The sequence below is a fragment of the Thermobia domestica genome, chromosome 3 (genome assembly GCF_964235325.1).
Source record: "Thermobia domestica chromosome 3, izTheDome1.hap1.1, whole genome shotgun sequence".
Taxonomy (NCBI): domain Eukaryota; kingdom Metazoa; phylum Arthropoda; class Insecta; order Zygentoma; family Lepismatidae; genus Thermobia; species Thermobia domestica.
Window position 1 is genome coordinate 150,541,593 of NC_137456.1, and position 23,402 is coordinate 150,564,994.

The following is a 23,402-nucleotide window of genomic DNA, read 5'->3' on the forward strand; positions in this document are numbered from 1 at the left end:
CGTGAGCACAGAATTCGAGCTCAATAGAATCAGAATATATGGTAGGTATGATGAATGATGACCATTTACATATTCTTCCCCAACAAAAAACCAAGTATTGTTATTTCTGAGTCAAGAATAACCAATAAACAAATTCGTTCTGCAACTTTCTTTAACTAATATGGCCCGTACTTGTCAACCGAAAAAATCAGGAATCAATTCTTGGTAGAAGTGGAATTTATTTCTTTTATGCTAATTCTGAAATGATCCCTGAATACGCACAGCTACTGTGAAATAGATAACCCAAGAAAAGTGTAGGATGCAAATACATGTCGCTTAAGAGCTAATGAAAGGTGACTGTATATACTCACAGGGAAAACCGTAGTTATACGTTTGTGTATATTATTTGCTTACCGACGTAAGGAAATGGTGTTTCAATCACAGAAAAACAAACAGTATGTGTGTGGAATTAGTACTTTTTATTCAATTTTTAGAAATACATCAAACAATTACATTTTGATAAAAGAAAATATACTCAAGTTATTAATATATAAAGTACTAAAATACTCTTCAGCATATAGATAAGAACATAAAATATATAAGACTACTGTTTTACTATTTTAGGTACATCAACAATTCAGAATTCATTTTAAATTATATCAGAATTATAATGGTGTTCTATATATCCAACATAGTAGTGGTGTCATATAGAATAGATGTGGAGAGATCTGAAAATAAACAGAATTTCATGATGAAACATTTTTGTCATACATACACTTAAAAGAATATTTACAACAGAAGCGACCAACGTATAGGACGGTAACATATTTCTACATGGTTTGATCTAAATCTAAAAGTAATATCTTTTGTTTAGATATCTTGAGTAATTCTTTTGTACAGTCATCAGCAACAGAAAATGTATTATATTTGCTAATGTCCACAGCAAATCATTAGAGAGTATGTACACAGTAGAACTTGTTCAAAGCGGAATCGCAAGGAATCGATCTGTTTTTCATCATTATACACTCAAAGAAATAGATATTTTCCATCTCAAAATACGTTTGGTATCATTGCCTGCACCGAGGTGTAAGAGCTTCGGAAGGCCTGTATTTGCATTCCAAGAGAGGAAAGTTTTGCTAGTAGCTATATGTAGGTATTTGATTTTCAGCTAGGTTATATAAGCGAACTATGTGTGCTTTTTGTATTTCTTGCTCTATCCCACTCACTGTGTTGAGCTATGGTTGTTTTCCATGCTTTGCATTGGATTTGAAATATTAAATTACCGAAGAAGGAGCTTCTTTAAGTGGTTATAAAGTATGTTAAGACGAGAAAATATATCTAGTTAACGAATGGTACGAAGTATTAATGAGATATGATTGAAGAGGTGGATGAGGTAGAACTTTGCATTTTAATAATTCTGGGAGCTATCTCCGTTGAAAACATTGATTTGCTTTACTCTAAATTGCCTCTCTTTATCATGCACATAAGGAAATAATGATATTAACCAAAGTTAGTTAACTGACCATTAGTTATAAACCGGAGTGTTCCCCTATCACTATATTGAGGAGTACGTGGATCAATGGTAGAGAGCTTACCTCTGGTGTGGGTTACCTGGTTCAATCCCCGGTCGACTAACTTTGTGGTGGTCAACATTGTGTCCGTGTTTTTTTCGGGGTACTACAATTTCCTCCGACATTTCATTCTACCAATTCTTCCATCATCATTCACTTGTTTTAATCATAAGCATTCTGTCTTGTCCCTTAACTTAAAGGACATTATTGTGGGGCATTAAACTGAAATATTCCCTTTCACTATGTCAAGAAAACATACGTACATAGTGAAATTATGCCCTGAGCATCTTCTACTGCATTTACCAGGCAAACGACTTTCCTTGGTCTTAAATAAATAGCTACAGTTCTCGCGTTGGAACTGGAAGAATAATCTCGGACTCAAGGGTAGGGGGCATGGGATTCAGTGATATAGCGTTTACCTCTGGTGCGTAGGGTTCTTGATTCGATCCCTGGCCGAGTAAATTTGTGGTGAACAACATAGCTTTCGTAGGTTTTCCCTGGGTACTCCCGTTTCCTGACACAGGCATTGAACAGTATTTACTGAGTCGACTAAATATCTAAAAGGTTATAAATATATAAAAGAACATTTGCTGCAATTCTTTGCTACTTCTGTGTTGATTGCTATGTGTTAAGAGGAAGGATCGAACCTTGATATAATCAAAGCCATGGTGGAAAAACATAAAGGTGTAACAAGTGAAGAGTTGTTCATACAAATTCGTCTGCTGTCAGATCTCGTAATCACTAATATACTGTGAGTGTGCAGTACAACTCACATTTGCTGTATAATTGCGAATCTCGGTCGAACATAATCGTATCACATTTTTGAGTAAACTGGAAAAGAAGATTGACCGTTCCCAGACATTCGATTCAACGATATGCCAAACAAGATTTTCTTCCCTTTTGCAGATACACTTACCAAATAAATCCACGTGTAAATTTTCCTGTTGTTTGTCCACAACCTATTCTATCTTCTAACTAAGTTTCACCGGAAATGGCAGTCATCATTACGTTCGAATGCTACTCAGTTTCTTTAAGTACAACATTGTAGTTTGTTTGTTTATGCAAACTAAGATTAGTACAAAGCTAGTATGGAGAACACATATCAATATAGGAATATCTAGGTTACCGATTCTATACTATTGCATATGAAAACAGAAGAACAAATCATCAATTTTAGTTATTTTAATATCAAACATGGAACTCTTATTGCTATAAATGATACAGAATTGATAATAGTGGTGAATTGCAGTTCTTGTTGTGTATTTTCACCCAATTTACCTTAGTTCTTATGAACTTTTTAAACATATTAAGTAGAGAAGTGGGAGAATCAAGGCAGCTCCTAGTAGATTTATACTTCTGCCAGTAAGTAATCACGAAGTAGACAGGGACTTTGAAATTTCTGTTCTATATACTTCGATATGGCACATGGAAACTGAATAAATAGAGAAGTAGTTGCGCATGAATGAATCATAGTTCGATTTAGAACAATACGTTAAATAGTGTTGTTATTGTTACTTGTATTCCACTTGAGTCTGCACTTATGCAACTTGAGTAATTTCGTATGATATCAAGTTCATGAAGTGTATGTTGTATAGCTTCATTATTTGTGATGGATTTAAGTAACAGACCATGATTTAAAGTTTGGAGATGTTTAAAAATTACTTCACGAGTCTTCTTTACTCTGTTGGATTTCTGTATGAAAATGCATTTTTTAAATAAAAAACTCTCCAACTTGAACAGTATACGGAATAACACCTAAAGATCTCCAACCTTATCAAAACTTAAACCAGATACTACGAAAAGTGATATTTTAAAATAATGTGAAATGCATATATTGTAAAAAGAAATTACTTATGAGAATGGAAAGAATTTTGGCAAACAAACTTGAAAACTTTATAGTATAGGCAGGTACAAATCCAAACGTCCATACAAAGAATATTCAAGAACTCATTAAATATGTAATTGTTATGTACTAGATTTATGATTCTGGAATGAACATTTTGTTGTTTTATTCCCCTAACAGACTTTAAAGACTTTCGTTAAATATCATCATAGCCAATAGTACAATGAATAAGGACCATCGGATATGAAAGAAAATAGACAAAACAATTTTAAACAATTACTACATCAGGCCGAACGTCGAATGTATTGTGTTTGATTGAATTTCAGATTCTTGTGAACCCCTGCACCGTAAGAGCGGAATTTGGTTGAGTGCATTTGCGTTTGCGTAAAAAAGCAACCATAGGTGTGATAGATAGGAGAAAAACAGCTGTGGATTCAACATGTATTAAAGATTAAATTTCAGAAGAAACATATTGGTCTTCTAATGCCTTCTCTTCCGAAAATGTATGTAATATGGTCCTACCCAGGATACGAGCAACATAAGCTCCCACACGGAAAATCAAACATGGTCGTCATGAACAAATGACGACAATGCTTACCACTTAACCAAGAAGGTGTCCATAAGAAGTGAAGCGCTGTATATTATTCAATCATTTGGAATCAAAATTGAGACACTTCACTTACAAGGGAATGAAGGGAGAATTGATATCGAGTTGGAACGTTGTGCACACATCAATCGAAAGCACTAATGATGCTGATTACGAATCTGTAATAAAATCTTTCCACATAAATGTATTGAAGGAGTTATGTTGATTTGTCACTTTTCACAGTTTTCGCACTTTTTCACGTTATTTCAATTCCAATCGCTACCAAACTCATACAAACAACTAATTCACGCACTAGAAATCGTTTGGAAATGTTTTCGTTACTCATATTTGACAAAACGTAACGTTTGGAGCATAACAGAATCAAATGTATTAGTTGACATAAGATGTGCAGTAATGATATTTCAGCACATACTCAGGGTTATCAACAAGAAAATGGTTAAAGCAAAAAATGTCTTTGCACCAAGAGCAACGGATTCTCGCAAGTTTCTCACAATGCATACAGTTGGCGACACCAAACCTGAAACCAAATTTTCTTGGCGAATCAAAAGCAGGATATTCACAAGTCTTATAACCAGCTTTAATAAATGCATATTGATACAACCCAATGTATCTTGGCAAACTCGTCTGATTGTGTGGAATCGAATTAAATATAATGCGCTGGTCTCCTTGAAATATTTTATACCCTTCAAGTTCGAGTTTCACATAGTGTTCAAGTTTCTTCAAATAATGTTTCCAAACACCAAACCCATAAACGTCTAACGGCTGACGGAATCGTGTGCAGTTTTTCGGGATATTCTCAACAATCACCCTTGCACCATTTGGCAAACACGCGGCAATTTGCGTGTGGTCTGTAAATGGACCACAATGGTCAAGTAGAACGATATTTTCTTCGTTCGGTGAAATCGCTGCAGACAGCAGTCTTTAACAAACTTGTCGCGGCCGTCACTTGTCATGATGCCACTTTTCGTTGCATCAAGCACTAGATTTTCGGGTTTGATCATTGTTTCCCACACCCTTGGCCCAAATTTTCCGCTAGACTCTTGGAGTGTTACCATCATTTTGTCATCAACAACTCCGCTCATCGCAACTATTGGCAACATAATGAAAGAGTGGGTTGTAGCATTTGTTGACTGCACAACTTTTTCAACTCTAGCTTGTCCTTTGAACGCCAGAGTGCGATTTCCTGTCATTTCATATTGAACACCACTCTGATCTGATCTGATGTCATATTGAACACCACTTCAAAACGTTTGCGGCATCGATGCGTTTTTCATTGATTGTGTTGCTGATGCGGGTCGCAAATTTGTCTGCTTCCGTTTTCAAAAGCTCCTGATCTTCGAAGCAGGGCTTCGTCACGCGACTCGTGATTCGGCAGCTGGTAATTCCACGGGCTTTTTTAAACTGCTGTACCCACCAAGACGAAGCCTCGAACGAGTGAGCAAAATAAAGTTTGGCTGCATTTTTCATCGCCCAGATTCGTATGTCGTCGTCGTGAATTGGATGCACAGCCGCAGCAGTTGCGTTGAAATCGGCAAACGCGTCGTCGCTTATTTCTTCAGCTTCAATTCTCTATTGCCACCAGATGCGAATTACCTTTTCCATGCACGAATGACAGGCCAGTCTGGTGCCCAAGAGTGTTTCTTACGGATGGCAGTGATTTTTCTGCATTTGCCTCGCGGTGTCCATGCAGAATCAAGAACCATCCTCATCTCGTCGTCTGTGTATTTCCGAGTTTGTGAATTTTTCGGACGACCTGCTGATGTCGATGGTTCATAATCAGGGTCTTCATCCAAAATCGAACAGCTCCTTCGTGATGTATGTAAATGTGCCACTGGTGTATCACCATCAATCACGCGAAAGTCTGTCAAAACCAAAGTTTCTGAAATGACATCGCCTTTTTCACAGCCTTCAAGAATCATGTCACTAATGGCGGATGCGAAGTCAATTTCACTTGACGTTTGTTCTGCAGATTTGATCCGATTCCGCTGGATATAGTCGCTGACTTGTTCAGTTACAATTGCCAAGACGTTGGCAATATTCATTTGAGGCATTTTGCACCTTGACGTAACAAATGGAAAACATTTGAGTACACATCAAAAGAAGCACCTTGTTACCTCGGCGAGAGCACACTGACAACTGTTCGCGTGTGTTTACAGTCCGAAGCTAGGCATGGGAGAATCAAGTTGTTGCGCACTTTACCGCATAGATGGCAGTACCACACAGGGACTTTATTATGCGTGCAATATGGCTTATGTTTTCTCACTATGCATTTCACATAGATAATTAGCTTTAAAAGGTAGCAAGCTCTGTGAGTTGAGTTCATCGTTTGGTTTTCACCTACTTAACTAACTTGAAAACAACAAAATCTCGCAAAATGTGAAAAGTGACAAATCGACATGACTCCTTCAATACATTTATGTGGAAACTTTTTATTACAGATTGTTAATCAGCATCATTACTGCTTTCGATTGATGTATGCACAACGTTCAAACTCGATATCAATTCTCCCTTCATTCCCTTGTTAGTTGCAACATGTAGAAGTTATTTTAGTAATACATCCTTATTTCCTACATTCACATGACTGACATTTTCTGTAGAATCCAAACTGGCAATTGCGAAACATTCCCCGTTTAGTTGAACGTATACATATGTTTAATGGATGTTGGATTGTGATTGACTTTCAGTAACATTTTGTTTATAATAAAACTAATCTTTAGTCTTACTTGTAAAAGAAAAGTGATTAAGAAACTCTATTTAAAATCAATAAAAAGCTCATGTATCAACTTGGAAATATCAAAATAAAATAATATGAATACCAGTCGATATCTCTTTTACTAGCAAGGCTTGTGTTAAAATAAGCATGAAAGACTTAGGAACGAATTTTTATTTTTTCTTTAAAACCAAAATTAGTTAATTGCACTTTGAATGTTGATAGAACACTTAACTGTACATGTTAAAGAAATGTGTAATTTACAATTTGTATTGTATTGTTTGTAGTATTAGTGTAGTTATTTTATGGCAAATAAGCTGCAACACTAGTTCAACACATGGGCAAAGTAAGTTTATTTAAATATGAAAACATTTGTTTTCCTTTTGATACGAATTTCAATGAAAGTGTAACGGTAAAAGGTCATCGAATACTTTATTTTAGGAATACACTTTGAATTCCTCTGTTCCACTAAGATTATCCTTTTAATTAAAGCGGCATGACAGAAACCCAACTTGAAGTTGAAACTCTGTTTCGAAATTAATTTCAATGGATTTAGCCATTTTTCTGTGATGTTATCATAGAAATAGACAACGTGTATTTCAAAGGGACGAAAATATTAATATTTTCCTCTCTACACTAAAACAGGAATCCTCAAAAGCGCTAAGACAGATACTTTTTCTCTTATTTTGAAGTTTATATTTATCCTTCAAGCTTGTCTGATTTCTGACATATTTTATTTTCAGCATAAAATTCTTCTTGCCAATTTTAAAACAACACGCCTCAAAAATCCTACGATATTGGCCCGTTTTTTCAAAAAATAAGAACTGATATACCAAGATTCCTCTTCACACTTTCACGGGCCTACGATACTAGATTTTAGCACAAAGTTTTCCTTTCCCTTACTCCCCTCTTAAGATCTTTATCAAAGCAGCTTATAAAACTAAGTTCGCGTTAATAGATAACTATATCAGACAATTCAGTTAAAACAGTTCAGCAGTTCCCCGTCATAACATCACACACAAGATCACTTTAATTTTTTTATTATATAATTATACGTAAAAGAAAATGGAGGCATTAATTTGATATATAATTATACGCTAGAAAGTACTGACACCGTTTCTTTTTTCAGATTTTTCTTGGACATTCTGAAAAAATGTTCATAAATTTTTATTTATGTTGTTTTTTCTAAATTTCGTCTCTATATTCTTCTCTAGTCGTATTCCAAATTGCCAGAACTTTTATTATATTTTCGATAAAAATAAATAAATATCGATTTCTCAGCCATGGTCACAAGCGTCAGATGAAATTTCACTCCCGTATAGAATTTGGTTGAATTCCATAGGTACTAACGATTGATTTATGTCTCATAATTGGATAACATTACCAGTTAAATGGTAATAGTATCGTGGAAATTATTTAATATTTATCTCAAAAGCACAAAGTTTTTTTCTTACATAAGGTAAGTATTTTAATAATTATATATTTGAATATTGAACAATGTTTGTTTCCTATTGAAACGACGACTGGCATAAATTGAATTTTTTATAGCATCCGAATCGTCTGCATGACAATTTAAAGTTCTATTAAGCCAACGTAAAGTGAGTGAACCAACGTTTCTTTCACTTTGATATAATAATTAGCAGCGTCTAGAGCCTGTTTTATATTAGTGCAATTAACGTGATTCTTTATGATGCTAAAACCTAGACAATATCAAACAAAATAATCAATTGCTGTTTAGTATTTCCTTTTAACAAAGCAAAAATTGAAGCTAGTAGTTTCTATGTTCCTCAAGTATGACTTTATCAACCTCTGAATTTGTACTTCTACACTGTAGATTCGGCTGCATAAGTAATACGTGTGAAACATTAATTCTTCAAATATATTGATTGATCTGTCACTATTGAATAACCACAGTGCGGTCAGAAAAATCTACATTCCACTATACAAATAATTATATAGTTGTAACCAACATTTTATACATCAGAATTGTTGAATATATGTACCTAGGTAGTACCATGTTTCAAAGAAACTTTTGTAGACCAATTAATTCATAAGCGCGGAAAGAGAGTTATTTAATTATGTCTGATTTCAGTAATGTACTGTTTCAATTATATTTGTATTCAGCTTTATTGTCATGCAGAACAAAACTCATAATGAATTTATACAGAGCCAACATTTTCTCAGTATTTTGGCATTTGAGAAATGAGTTTCTTTTCAAATTGTTATTAATTGCTATGAATAGTACGTATATGAATATTCAAAGTACAGTTCAACTCTCATTATTCGTGACACATATGTACACATATTGAATAAAATCACCATACGTATATATACATTTACATATATAAATTATTACTGATATTCTTTGGATGTGTAACGTAATGAATAAAGTAAACGATTGGTATACTAACTGCAAGTACTATCATCCTCATCACTATTATCCTTACAGTCATCGTCTCCATCACACAACCAACTGGAGTCTATGCATCTTCCAGATTTACATCGAAATTGATTGGGTTCACATGTACGATTCTCTGTTAATAGAAAGAAATATATTGTAAGGAACAATTCAAGGAATATTTATTTAGTCACATTATTATTACTGGAAAAATAAATAAAAAAAACTGTTAAGTCGTGTTTTCTGTAGTGCGTATGATGTAATTAAAATGATAACATATTTCAATTGCTTTAATGACTTACTTTAATTTTAAAATACTTAGTCGATAATTTTCGTTAAACTAAGTTATTTTCTTTGTTTTTATATTTAATTCCATGTTAGGGTTCTTAAACTACATCATAATTAACCACTTTGCATATAAAATAGTTTACGGCTGGTAAAGTGGTAATAAGATTGGGAATGTCTGCCTACCTTCATGTTGGACAATTGATATAAACTAGTGAGTTTGTACCTTGATTAAATTGCCGAAACTAAGGGCAAACGCTACGTCAGACTGATATTATCTCATTTTTGTCCGTTAAATTCCGAGATGAGTATAGTTCATCTTAGTTTATATTAGTTTATAATTATACTTCGTTTCATCTTAGCCAGTATGGCATTAGAAGTACCTGCATTTGCCCTATCAAGTAACAACATTTCCAATTATCTTAAAAGTGAAGCTGTATATTGGCTTACAAAAGTAGTGATTGGCAAAGAAGGAAAGCTATCGAAGGTTTCAAAGAAAGGCGTTTTTCTGTGAAGGTATCGAAGCAACACAGCTAATACATCATTGATGACAATTACAATTCTCATAAGGTCAGAACAAACGTGTATAATTTGGCAATTAACCGAGATTTATTTCGTCAAGTAGGCGCTTGTATAGTGTTTAAATTGTTATCGGGTATTTGTATATATTCAGGGCGAATATTTTTAAATGTAGTTTCCATAGTAGAAATAATAGTGTATACGTGTAAAATCAAGCGGTAAAAGGAGAACAAAAGAAATATTTCAGTGAACTCCTGTTTTATATTGGCATTACTTCAGTAAGAAAAACGAAAAGGTAATTACACCAAGTGTAAGTAGCCAAATTTTATATTACTGTATTCTATTTGGTAATATTGATTTGGAATGAGTAAAATGTTGACGTCTGATTGGAAACTTACGTTAGCCAACATGACATGGATGGACTAAGGTCAATCGTCTAATGGTAAGGTCACAAAATCTGTGTGAAGCGCGGAGTGTGGAGTATGCAGACAGCCAAGAAGCATTGTTACTGCACAGAACCGTATTTAAATTGCAGCAGGGAGAACAAACAATTGCGAGTAATTTTCTTTAGGAATTGAAACGCACAGTCTGCTCTCAATAAGCCGAATAAAACTTCCCAGTGCATTTGGATAGAGAACGTCTAAAGAACGCATGACCCGCTGTTGGTTTATCAGATTTTTGTACCGGATATTCAGCACTAAAAAAAGTGCTTCCTAGTCATTGATCCATATCATTCTCACTTAACCTCTTTAGGGACATCGCAATAGCGAATACTCAGAAAGATATTCGTACCCTCTGCAGACGAGTAGAACATGGATCGTACCATTGTCCTTTAGCGACTCCGTGTAATCAGAAAGGTGAATAAGTTGGAGTCATTGATGTCATGTGAACTGACATGTGCCAAGAATTACTGTCTAGATATGTGCAGTTCTCTAAATACAACGAATAACCAGAAGCGTTTTCAGCATCACACTGCTTCAGATGAGAAACAGATCTGAATGACAATAGTAAGCAATCAAGGCAATGATTTAATCGTGACAAACGTCACAACAGTTTCTTAAACCACCTCTCTACTGAGGGAAGGTGTTGGTTTTAGAATGGTGGTCTATGGATGGAGTGAGACTTTTTATAATTTCCAGGTGAGTTAAAGCTCTCAATACAGTTCGTGAAGGTGCTGAAGTGCATGAAATGTCCCGCAAGCTTGTCTACAAATATCCTGAACGGTATTATGTTAGTTTGAATCGAATTCCTTTAAACCACGTTTCGATATCTTTTACAAGAAATAATTAAAGTTATAAAGCCACGAGATTACAGTGTTCCCGGAACAATAGCGGAACGCCATAGAATAACTAACGCATAAGTGGATTCGTAATGTAATTTTTAAAATGTAATAAATGTCTTCTTAATTTTGACTTTCAAATGATCTACTTTTGAGACTAAACATATATATATATAAAATAGTATTGGATACTCTCATCAAATCCCGGTAAATTAATTAATCAAGTTAATACAGTGACAAATATGGATCAGTGCGTCATTAAAAATTAAGGGTTATATCGAGTTTACGTAAGTTAGAATTAGGTAATATATGTTTAGTCTCAAAAGTAGATCATTTGAAAGTCAAAATTAAGAAGACATTTATTACATTTTAAAAATTTATATATATATAAGCGGGGAGTTAAAAGTGCAATACAAAACAATATTCGAGCACCTTTCAGCCACTGAAGTTGGTATTATACACGGTAAATGTTTCTACGCATTATACGCGGAACAGCGTAAATGTTTCTACGAAAATTAAGATTTTGCCACTTCAAAATGTGTAACAAGAATGAAATGAACTATTCTATTTTTTAGTAACATATTTTAGAATGGTTTTATCTTACGACCCAGAGGACAATAATTAGCAAATTAAAATTCAGTATCCTTTCAGCAGCACGTCTACCCGAGACATGGACCCACAACTCAACTTGGAACCCGAACCACATGAGATTTTATCGAGAATTGAATCCTGATTGTATGTGCTCGAGAGAATAATAGTAGAATATTGAAGATACTTACGAGAAATATTCTGTTTTTGGCTGACATTTGCAATTGCAATTCTTATAATATTGTTCCCTAATCAACTTTGAAAAGAGTTGGTAAAGGATTATTGAAAGCAATGTTCCCAGTCTCCAAGTAGGTTAGGAGCCACTAAAAAGTAATACTGACCTACTCCAGGACTTGAACGCACGAGCTCATAGTTGACAAACTATTTACCTAAACTGGTTTGCTATTTTGTACGATACTTTAAATTTATTCTGTGTAAAGTGGTTTTCTGTTCCACACTAGGCTTTCATACGACTGACTGTGCTCAAATAATTGGAAATTAGATACCTTACAGTGTATAAACGTACTTTGTGAGCAATTCAATGTTCTTCTACATCATATACGTGATGTTAGAGTTTGCTATGATTGTAATTAATAATAAAACAATAAGAGAATTGCAACAAACAATTTGACAAAGGATATTAACTAACTCAACTAATGAAAAAATTACTTAAATTGTTTCATAAGTTCTTAGTGAATTGTCTAGAATTATATGAAATGATTTTAAATAACTGGCCCAAAAAATGAATGATTAGAGTAGAAAATAGTTAAAGAATTAGATTTGTAAGCAGAAGGTCTGGATTTGATTCTCGGCACATCCGAAGATTCTAAATGGTTCATTTTTAATTCAAATCCATACTTAATGTGATAAGAACGATCTTCTCTTGAGGATAATGAAAATAATGTTGAACTGATTGGGAACTGGAGTAGGGCAATGGCTGGAGAGAGAAATTTAAAAATTTGTCCCTCAATATTTCTAGGTCTGATATCTTAAGTTTATTAACAGCATTTTCTAACTCACGTATTATCAATATTTTCCTTCTTTCTTCTCATATGCAGTATGTAGTGAAAGTATATAATATACACACAACAAATTATAATATTTAATGTATGGTACTCGTTGAACCACATGCTCCAAACGACAGAGATTAATTTCAGTGTGGAGAATTTTTTCCTCAATTACTTGAACAGTAAAGGCCGGTTTTAATGGTCAATAGGCTTGCTAGTTTTGTAATTGAAAATTTACGCGTATGTTGCCTTACATATGTTAACACGTTTGTGATACCAGCAGAAGTACTGCACCAGACTTAAGAGTTATAGCAACCAGATGGGAGATTCTTTTGCTGTTGATTGTATAGATATCCCTTAAGTTTAGAGATATGACATTTACTGTTTATTCTTTATTGAACAAGTGTTTCAACATGTTTTCTATTTGAAATGGAAGGAAAGAAAAAAGGTGAAACGGAAAAGAAGTGGGGTTAGAAATATAATCTTAATATGTTCATATCTTGAAATTTCTTAAGCATAGAAACATGAAATTTGACATTAGGTTTTTCACTTAGAACAAATGAGCGGCTCGGGCAAACATAATGGTAAATGGCATTTTCGGTGAAAGTGAGCTATTAGGCGGAGTGAGTTGTGATTGAACCACAAAAGAAATTTAATAAATGAAATATATACATTTAACATCCCACAATTATATCCCTCAGACTAGGGAAGACGAATGATTAAAGCAAGCGAATAATGATGAGAAAATTTGTTATATGAGAATGTGGGAGGAAACGGGAACATCCAGAGGAAACTCACCGGCAAGATGCTGTCTACTGTATACTTACTTGGGCCAGTTACAAGTCAGAGATTCTGCACACCAGAGGTAAGTATTATACCACTGAGTCACTACAACCTTACCAACTACGAAGAGAATGCAGTAAGTTTAATAATCTGTAATATAGTAGCAGATTGCCTGGGAGGTTTGCTTGGTATGTACCAATGCGTTGAATTACTTTGGAATGGTCAACCTACGTACTTTTCCAGATTACTCAAAAATAAAAAAAATATGACATATCATTATTTTCGTCCGAGCAGTTCAAATAAACATGTCTTCCAGCGTTTTTAATGTTTGACCTGAAAGGAAAGGAAAAAGGAGAGTGGTTAATTAAGGTCGCTATACAATCTCTTTAAATCTAGTGAGACCAATGTTGTATCTAAGTAAAAGAGGGAGCAACGCAAAATGTTATCCATAATAATACGTGGAGCTATTTCTTACTCATGAATAATAAAGAAAACAATGCCTGAACTTACCGCAGACAGTTTGAATTTCATCACTTCCATCACCGCAGTCATCTACGCCATCACATACCCAAATGTTTGATATACATCTTTCTGAATCGCATCGAAACTTATCTGGTTGACATGTTTGGTTGCCTATTAATAAATAGAATGTATTTCACATTGAGAGCTATTGATTAAAAGTATTTATGTTATATTATGCAACGATTTCGAAAATGTATTAAGATAAGTTATGTAACAAAATTGTTTCTTGTAACTAATTTGAAAGTAGAACAATTTTCAGTCATGCGTTATTCACACCCATCTGTAAACTCACCAAATTATTCTCTTCAATAACAGGATGCTTCAAAACAACACCTGAACACTAGGACACACTCTTAGAAGAAACCTTTACAAATACTGACTAACATCGCTGCGCAATTCTCTGATTTAGGAACTAAGTTTCGCCGAAAAGTATACAAGAAAGATAAAATAAAAAATCATAACTCGAGAATAAATTATATCATTAAAATCAAGTAAAGAATCGTAGTGATTATGTTAACCATATACTCCATTCATGAACCAGTTGATGTGGAATCGTCACGGAAACATGGTTAGATTCGAAGTACAGCACAAAATTCATTTATGCGGATTTCAAAAAATTAAAACTAAAGAATCAGAAACGCATAGCTGGGACGCATTCCATATGCACTACTACTTACGGTAAAGAAACCGCTATGTCATTTTCCCCGATATTCCCTCTATATTTTGGTCTCGACTTGAACCTTTTAGACTTCCAAGCTATGCTGTGGTTAAGTGTCAAAAGTCTTTTGTCCGTCCATCTGTCAACAAGTATCTGATCAACATTGGTAAGAGATATAAAGATGTGGTTTTTTGCAATAGATTCAGCGCCCAAGGATAGGTTCCATGTCCTTCATTAACATGTTTTGAAACCAGATTATTTCAAATTAGTCATTTACGGCTTCAATTTTCATTGCCATGGAACGAAAACGCTAAGAGATAGAGAGAAGCGATTTTTTGCAAACTATTAAACGTCTCAATGCAAGACATCACAACTATCGACAGCATGTAAATCTTTCGAATATCCATGGTTTTCATTACTTAGTAAAGACATGTTTCCGATAATAATAATTTTAAATAAAATCAAACTGTAGTTTACCTGAAATCTTATCTTGATCTACTGATTAAAACTCCAACAGATTAACCGTTATACTACACTGGAAATACTTCTTTCTCTGGTAGGATTCTGTTATAATTCCTTTCGTCAGCATTAGAAAAAAGGAAATCCACACTAGTGGTGTCTGAAAAACGTATTCAGTCGTATTCCCAAATAGCACTTCTTCACTACCTTTGAAGTCCTTTTAGATGGTTTACCAAAGTCATGCTCACTTTGAAGAAATATAAAAGACAGCTTGCTTTGCTTCTTGCAGACTCAATATCTTTTTCATTTATTGACTATTGGGAAAAATTACATAACGAGACTAGGACTTGAACGTATACCTGTATGGTACTATTTTAGAAAGCAATGCCTTCAATTATGTGTTCTCTTTACAACCAAAGAAATATAAGGAAAATTCGTCTTTTTCTAAGAAAAGCACATTGAGTTATACTAAGTAGGCCATTATACAGTAGTGATTTTAGATTAGAAAAATTAGGTTGGTTTAGGTTAGTGAGAATAAAACAATCTTACTGCTTGTGTGTAGAATGATATTAATTTTCGTCTGTTGTTTTAGTGACAAAACAAGCATATACATGGTATATCTAGGTTTATATCCAGAATATATGTTTTATACTTCCAAAGGCATTATAAGAATTCACTTTCTTAAAAAAACATTTTTTCTTATATACAAAAATTCATTTCTAAAACCTATTTCGTCTTCTTATATTAATTGAGCCATTTTAAGATTCCTTTCACAAGTGTTGACCAAATCGTTCGTTTCAAGGAGCCTGTCCTGAAGTACCATCTGTTACTTGTTCCTTTGTTGCTCAAAGCTCAAACCATTGCTAACCATGGACGGTCGTAGACCTCTACTTGCCTTATGGGAGTTGGAGGGATATATTGTAATAAAAGCTAGCTAATGAATGGGTGTCCAAACCACTACAGCCAGGAGATGAATTTGGCAATATAGCACTAAAGGTCATTATGTAAATTTATGATATCCTGGGCGTCCTTAAGTGTGCACCGAAGCGGATAATGTAAATTTAAGAAACGATGACCATATGCATTTTCTATACACTAAGACCCATTAAGGACACCTAAACAGCTAAGAAAAGCTTCTCGAATTCCTGGTAGTATGCAGACAGCAATCCAAAGTCTTATTCATGCTGAGTTATGTGGCAATAATGTTGAAGAAAAAACTCTCAGGCAGAAAACAAAATTTCCCGTCTCGCTCTTGTACAATGAAATGTGGATTACAACTGGGAAATCGTAGTCCCTCTACACCCTCGAATAAATGACAATTTGTGTATCGTCTGAGAGACACCCGATATGACTCTAGATATATGACTGCTTCAACCGCTATAGTCATGTATCTATTCCATATTATGGTTAGATTTAAAGATGGACTGCAGGATTACTTTATAGAATTCAAGGTCTTCTGGATGTACTCAGTACAGCCAGGTGCCATCAGTATGAGTACTTTGGGCTCATGATGTCATTCAATCTCAGCAAGATCTTGCTCAATACATGCCAATATTGTTCTCTCTTCTTTTTCAGCTCTCTTCCTTTTCACCCCAACTCTCAAAATAACACTTGTTATGCCTATCTAAATATTTATGAAAATATTTGTCGTAGCAACTCCTTCTTGTATCATTTTTTGTGCAATTATACTAATAAATAAATGCCTATCTTAGATTTGAACTCAAGACCTAGGGATGGGGTATGCAGCACTTTACCAGTTAACTAATATGAAGATACTTACAACTCTATTCCGAAGAAACGAGACATAATTTGATGTTTTATGGCAATGATACTCATATCATCCGTTGAAAATGTTGTAGTAGGTTTGGGATATTCCTCAACCCAAGAGTCTCGATGTAGCAAATGTTTGAAAACACTTGCACAACGAAAGGTAATGAAAAATTCGATTATACTTCCAGTACTTAAATAGCGAAAGTGTGGGTTTATATAGTTTATTTCCTACAATTGTGTCAACATTTATGTCCTGTCTCAAAGTTTGAGTACGGAATTTTTGCTTTCTATAATTGAAAAGTTCTTAAACTACAAAATTTAGATATTATGAACTTTAGGAAATGGATTAATGACTTACTAATGTTACCTGTTTAACCATCGCTAGTTCTTATACAGGATATGTCAGCAAACTTAACGCTGGAAATGTTTAACTAAATACTATTACTATGTTTCAGTCTCTCGCCTAAAGTATGAGGAGAAATGCTTATAATTTCAGCAGAGAAGAAGAAGCCATTTTACCCAAATCATAAATAAATGGTTATTTTTCTCTGCATAACTGTTATAATGCCTTAGACGAATAAAGTACATATATAATAATACACAACTTTAGCAGTGTATTAATAAACGCCAGATGCAAATGTCTCGTATTTAGCGATTATAATACTATTTTTGAGAACGTAAATCCCATGCTGTAATCATGATGAGTATGAGGAAAACTTACATAACACACGCTTATAAATTGCCATTACAAATTTAACGTAATTTATGTTTAATATTCACACATAATATATTGACGTCCTGTCATCATCCACTAGGTATCAGAAATTGTATTTTCAAAGTAGTAATTGATTATGTCTTGAAATGGTTGTATGAATATTTAAAACTGGTTTATTTTATGTAAATATTTTATATAATTATTCATGCATTTAGGAATTTATTACTAAATACGAAAACTGTGTTCGAAACGGGAACCAAACTTTCTATATTACGATTAGCAGTCAACGTTTTATCATTGAGCTAACATGAACACACTTGCCAAGCTCCTAAGAGTTATACTTGAATTTCCAAAACAATGATTTCTTATCTGTCTTAAATACTCTTCTTCCTCTCTTTTTCTTTTGTCTTTTATGTTCCATTATAAATGTGAGAGCTAAGTTCGCTCTCTTCCTTTTCAGTGGAAATATTCTTTACTTAGAAATGTACGTAACCAAATCAACATATGCACAGATGAATACACAGTTTAGAACTACTGTATCACTACATGTTTCAAGGCATGTGACATTTCAACATGTATTATTACACTTAAAAGAATAAAAATATCTGCACATTTTTTACCGATTGCGAAGGTTGGATTGTACGCTGGAACCTAGCATATTTGGTTTACTGTTTTAGAAGATACAATAAGATGAACTTATAAAAATCAGCAGCAAACAGCGCAATCAATGCAGTTATTCTTTATGGAAAATGATGAACATTAGGGAAATTTAATAGAAGAAAAGAATGTTCAAGATTCTAGTTTTATGATCCCTATCCTAAGAAAATTCTACAAATCTTAGAGCACATACTCTTGCACCTTGGTAAAGCATCAGCTGTATTCAAAGTAACGATGTCTTAAAAATGTTCCAACTCAAGAGTCAAAATACGTTCACTGATTGGAGTTTAAAGAATATTTCAACGGTGGTTTGTGCCACTATTGTCAGAATGGCATAAGACGAATCAGCTAATTATTAAAGACCAACAGTCATTAACATAGTAATCGATTACATTATTTATAAGAGAATAAGAACGAATGAAAAAGATAAATATAAATATCATTAACCGTAAATAATTATCACATTAAGAAATTACAAACTCAGGTAACAAAAAATGACGAGAATAAATATAATAGAAAATAAATAAAAAAATATAAATGTAACCAATGTAAAGAAGAAGTTCCATCTTCAATCTTCACTACAATATGGAGAGTTGGGAGCAAGCAATAAATGGTAATAATGTGCGAGATTAGAGTTTCCGATACTTAGATAATATATCTCCCTAACTATTGCGAGACAATTTGTATCTATTGCCAAAATAGTGTTTTAACCAAGTTGCCTATTTTTGTTGGACTGGTTTCTATATGTTTTGTGATGGTAGCCCGTTTTTTGACAAAACAGCTAAAAACATCGAACCAAGGGGAAGAATGAACCAGGGTACCAATGTTTTTGCTGCTCTGTCTGCAGACATGTTTCCCCGAACACAGACATGCCTAACCATTCACTAGATATTACTTCACAACTCTTTGCTCTAGCTCACAATAACATCTTGAACGAGAGTGTGTTTACCGTAGACACTCTGAATTGTCGCCTATAATGATGTCTTGCAAGTATTTTGTAGATAAGGATAGGATGTAGGAAAACTAACACTTACGTTCAAGGACAAATTAAACTGCTGTTCGTTTAGCAGTAAATAATAATGTATATGTTAGGATCAGTCATTCAGAGAAAACATCACAGATGAGCTGGAATTTATTATTACGTGTATCGTAACAATTGCATTTGTACATGTTTCAAATATCTGCGGAATTCTTGTCGTGTTCTCTCAGGAGAACCGACATTCTACTCGTATAAAAACATAAAAAATGATTGGTGAACTTACCACAAATGATACTTTTTTCATCACTTCCATCGCGGCAATCGTCTCCCCCATCACACACAAATGAATTTGAAATACATTGTCCAGAATTACATCTAAATTCATTCGGTCCACATGTACGATTTGCTAGTAAAAGAAAAAATATTTCGTAGTGACAAGATGCATTAAGAGAAATTTGATCAATATAATGCAGAAATGTCGAATATATATTATAAGTTTGATTTATACAGCTGTTTTGTGAAGATGCTCAGGAAAATTATGAATGTACATAAATCTATAAATATAAAGGTTTGACTAAAACACAAGAGGCAACTATATGTTACGAACCTTGTTTTCTTCTTCAAAACAGTCATGCAAATGCAACATTTTCTCTAGTAAATTCTTCCGTACGTATGTGTTTACGTGCGCTTTTACTGTACGGAAATGTGGGCACATTTCGACTTCCGATATGAGTTCATGTTCTTCGATTCCCAATAGGTCTACATCTCCTGTAGCCTGTGTGCTGAAAGGAACGCAAAACTCCTATTGAAAGAATTTTAAATTGAGGTTTTCAGAGCTGCCATATATCTATCATCATTATAGATTTGCATGTATCTAGAAACTATAGAAGTACGCATTTTTACTTAAAATTGAATTATTTTTATGGCTGTAGCTGAATGTTCAAAAAGCAAGGCTACTTTAATGTAACTAATGTATGCTTCATGTTCCTTTCCTGAAAATTATCTTTCGCGTTCTCTGTCAAGCAAACTGTAATTTCTTTATCGAGCTTTACTTATTAAAGAATACTGTTAGAGGCCGAGAGAATAGAGAGCCGTCACAGACATGTAGGTGTAGAACCCCCAACTCATACAAGACGCTGTCAGTTTGAAGTTAAGGGAGTAGGCGGAGAAGGATGTGTATTAAGATCAGACGGTGTATTCCCTTGTGATTTTCTAGCTGTGAACAGCAGGATTCCTTCTAGACATGAAGTAAAATGGCAGGCACAATTCTCTGGTGATTGGGATTGATGATTAGTTAAAGTTTAAAATTGAGGTTGTTTAGGAAACCATCTTGGCCATATTCACTCGGTTGCTCTTGCTTCTCGTCGTCCCCAACTCTTGTTGATATTTCATCAATTAGTTAAGTAATTTGTCTATCAGGAATCAAACCTTATATTCTCGGAGCCCCAGTACAAATCCCAGAATCTTGTCTTCCATTCCGTTTCAGTTTATTTCAGAGAATGATTCTGACCAGTCCTAGAACTTCTGCCAGGAACACAAAATCAGTCAGGGCCAAACTCACAATGTCTGTAGTCTATTAGTTCCACGCATGACTTAACAGGTCTAATAATCTGCTAATCAATCTAGTATGCAATAGTTGCCGGCTTTTAAAGGATCCATCTATGCTCGATAAACAGTCATTTTTATTGGAAATTTTCAAGGGAAGATTTTAAAATGGTTAGAATGGGTGAAATTTAAGAAGGTATTTTACTTTTATTACAGATTATAGTACAACATAACAATACTTTCTTCATCATCATCATCATCATAGATATTCTGCCATTATTGGCAGATCACTTGCTGTAACTGACAAGGGAACCTTCCGAAAATGATAGTTGCAGTGAAAGATGTGACCTATGCCAATTGAAAGAGATGTAACAGAAATATTCATTCCCAAAAATTTAGCTGCCCATAGCAATAGGTTCAAGAAACATAAGGGGTGTAAGTTCGGGAAACAGCAAGGTTGGAAAAGGGGGGAAAAGTACAAATTCCGCAAAAAAAAAGGGGGGCACGGCAAAATACAGTGCTGTCAAGTGATGTATAGAAAGAGACTTGCTACAATAGGGAACAAATGAAGGCCACCAGTTGGGTTAACAGTGTTGCCAACTGGAATGAAAAGTACATGTTTTGCAAAGAGCACTGTATGAGGTGAGTGCAATATTCAATGTACACCTGTGATGTAGAACATAAGATATGACGTGTATAATCAGTGGTACAATCTAACAAAAGAAAATAGAAAAACAGAAATACGAAAAATACGGAAAAGACGAAGTTGGCCATAATGCGCCACATTTGATCACGAGCTGTGCATATTAGAATGAACAAAACAAGAAGCACCGACTATGCAGGAAACCGACGTACCTAGAGTCGAAAATAAAAACTAGTTCCAAAGTTGGCAACACTGGCCATGAACATCCAGACAAGTCTAATATAGTTAGACCACTAGCTTCACAAAACGAAAATTCCGGCAACAGGCATCACTCGGAATGCATCAATGCTGGAGTGATTGAGGCAATGTCAAGTCGGAGAACATGAAATGGTTGGTTTGAGCCAACAACCGATAATAGAAGTAGTGAACATTATGTCATGGTTGGGTCGTATGTGGGAATATACAGGGTGTCCCACCAAACTTTGTGACCTGAAAGATTTGCGAAACGAACAAAAATATGACGGATCCAGTTGTGCAGGAATGTACCAATGTCAGGTTGTGACAAAAGTCTGTGAGAAGCAAGTGCCATCAGGATCCCCATCATAGGGCCCCAGGAGCCAACTTTAACTTTCAAATGGCAACAGGAACCGAGTGGTACCTCTCTCGATAGATCATGGAATGTGTAACAACACCTACAGGAAACATTTGGTATATAAAGCATGTTTTTCAAAATGGCCGCCACAAATATAAGTTGTGTCTTAACATGGCATCGAACATTGTGATCTCAAATTGCTGCGAAGCAAAAAGAGATGTTGCAAATCCAATTGCACAGGAATGTACTCATGTCAAGGGTCAAGAAAACTTTGTAAGAAGCAAGTCCCCCAGGGCCCCCATCATAAGGCTCGAGGGGTCACCCGCAACATTTCAAATGGGAACAGGGGGCGGATGATATTTCTCTGGATAGATACAACACCGCATATAAGATACATTTGCTATATGAAGCACGGGTTTCAAAATGGCCGCCAAAAATGCACGTTGTTCTTGTCACCGAGCAGAAATTTTGGCGGCCATTTTGAAATCCCATATAGTAAATATTTCTAATATGCGTTGTTGCATATTCCAAGATTTATAGAAAGAAATATAACTCGACCGATGGTGCTATTTGAAAATTTGAAGTTGGCCCCTGGGACCCTATGATGGGGGACTTAGGGGCACTTGCGTCTTACAGAAGTTTGTCGCCCGTTGACATGGGTACATTCCTGCACAACTGGATGTGTCACATTTTTTTCGCTTTGAAACTATTTCACTCGCAGAGTTAGGTGGGACACTCTGGATATATCATATAGGCGGTGATACTACTGCAGACAGCAACACACAGCAGATCAAGCCTTTGATTATGTTTGCTTTCAACAGGTGTGTATATGTGATAGAAAGGCCACCAAAGGTTTCGACACCTCTAGAGTACTGTTTCGAGACATTCACAGGCGATCATTGTACCATGTGTGACGGATTGGCAGTATTCCGCTGTGCTCACTACAAATGTATCTTCTGTTTGGACCATTGTCTCATCGAACAATTGCACGTACAATGTGGACGAGCATGTACAAATGATGCGAAGGCTCATGCCTGTTGCCGGAATTTTCTTTTTGTGAAGCGAGTGGTCTAACTATATTAGAATTGTCTGGACTTTCATGGCCAGTGCTGCCAACTTTGGAACTCGTTTTTCTTTTGGACTCTAGGTACGTCGGTTTCCTGCATAGTTGGTGCTTTCTTGTTTTGTTTATTCTAATATGCACAGCTCGTGATCAAATGTGGCGCATTATGGCCAACTTCGTCTTTTCCGTATTTTTCGTACTTCTGTTTTTTCTATTTTCTATTGTTAGAT

General features: G+C 34.8%; 1 protein-coding gene across 2 annotated transcripts in view; it reads right to left on the reverse strand.

Moving 5' to 3' along the window:
- Window positions 1-439: 439 nt before the first annotated feature.
- Window positions 440-23,402, reverse strand: part of LOC145680809 (uncharacterized) — a 708,231-nt gene continuing 685,268 nt past the window's right edge. For both annotated transcript variants that reach the window (XM_081751880.1, XM_081751882.1), the window contains 4 exons: window positions 19,613-19,735; window positions 14,080-14,202; window positions 9,122-9,244; window positions 440-707 (listed from right to left, as the gene is read on the reverse strand). In XM_081751880.1, coding sequence (XP_081608006.1) covers window positions 658-707; window positions 9,122-9,244; window positions 14,080-14,202; window positions 19,613-19,735 — 419 coding nt within the window. In that variant the 3' untranslated portion in view covers window positions 440-657. The remainder of the gene's footprint in view (window positions 708-9,121; window positions 9,245-14,079; window positions 14,203-19,612; window positions 19,736-23,402) is intronic.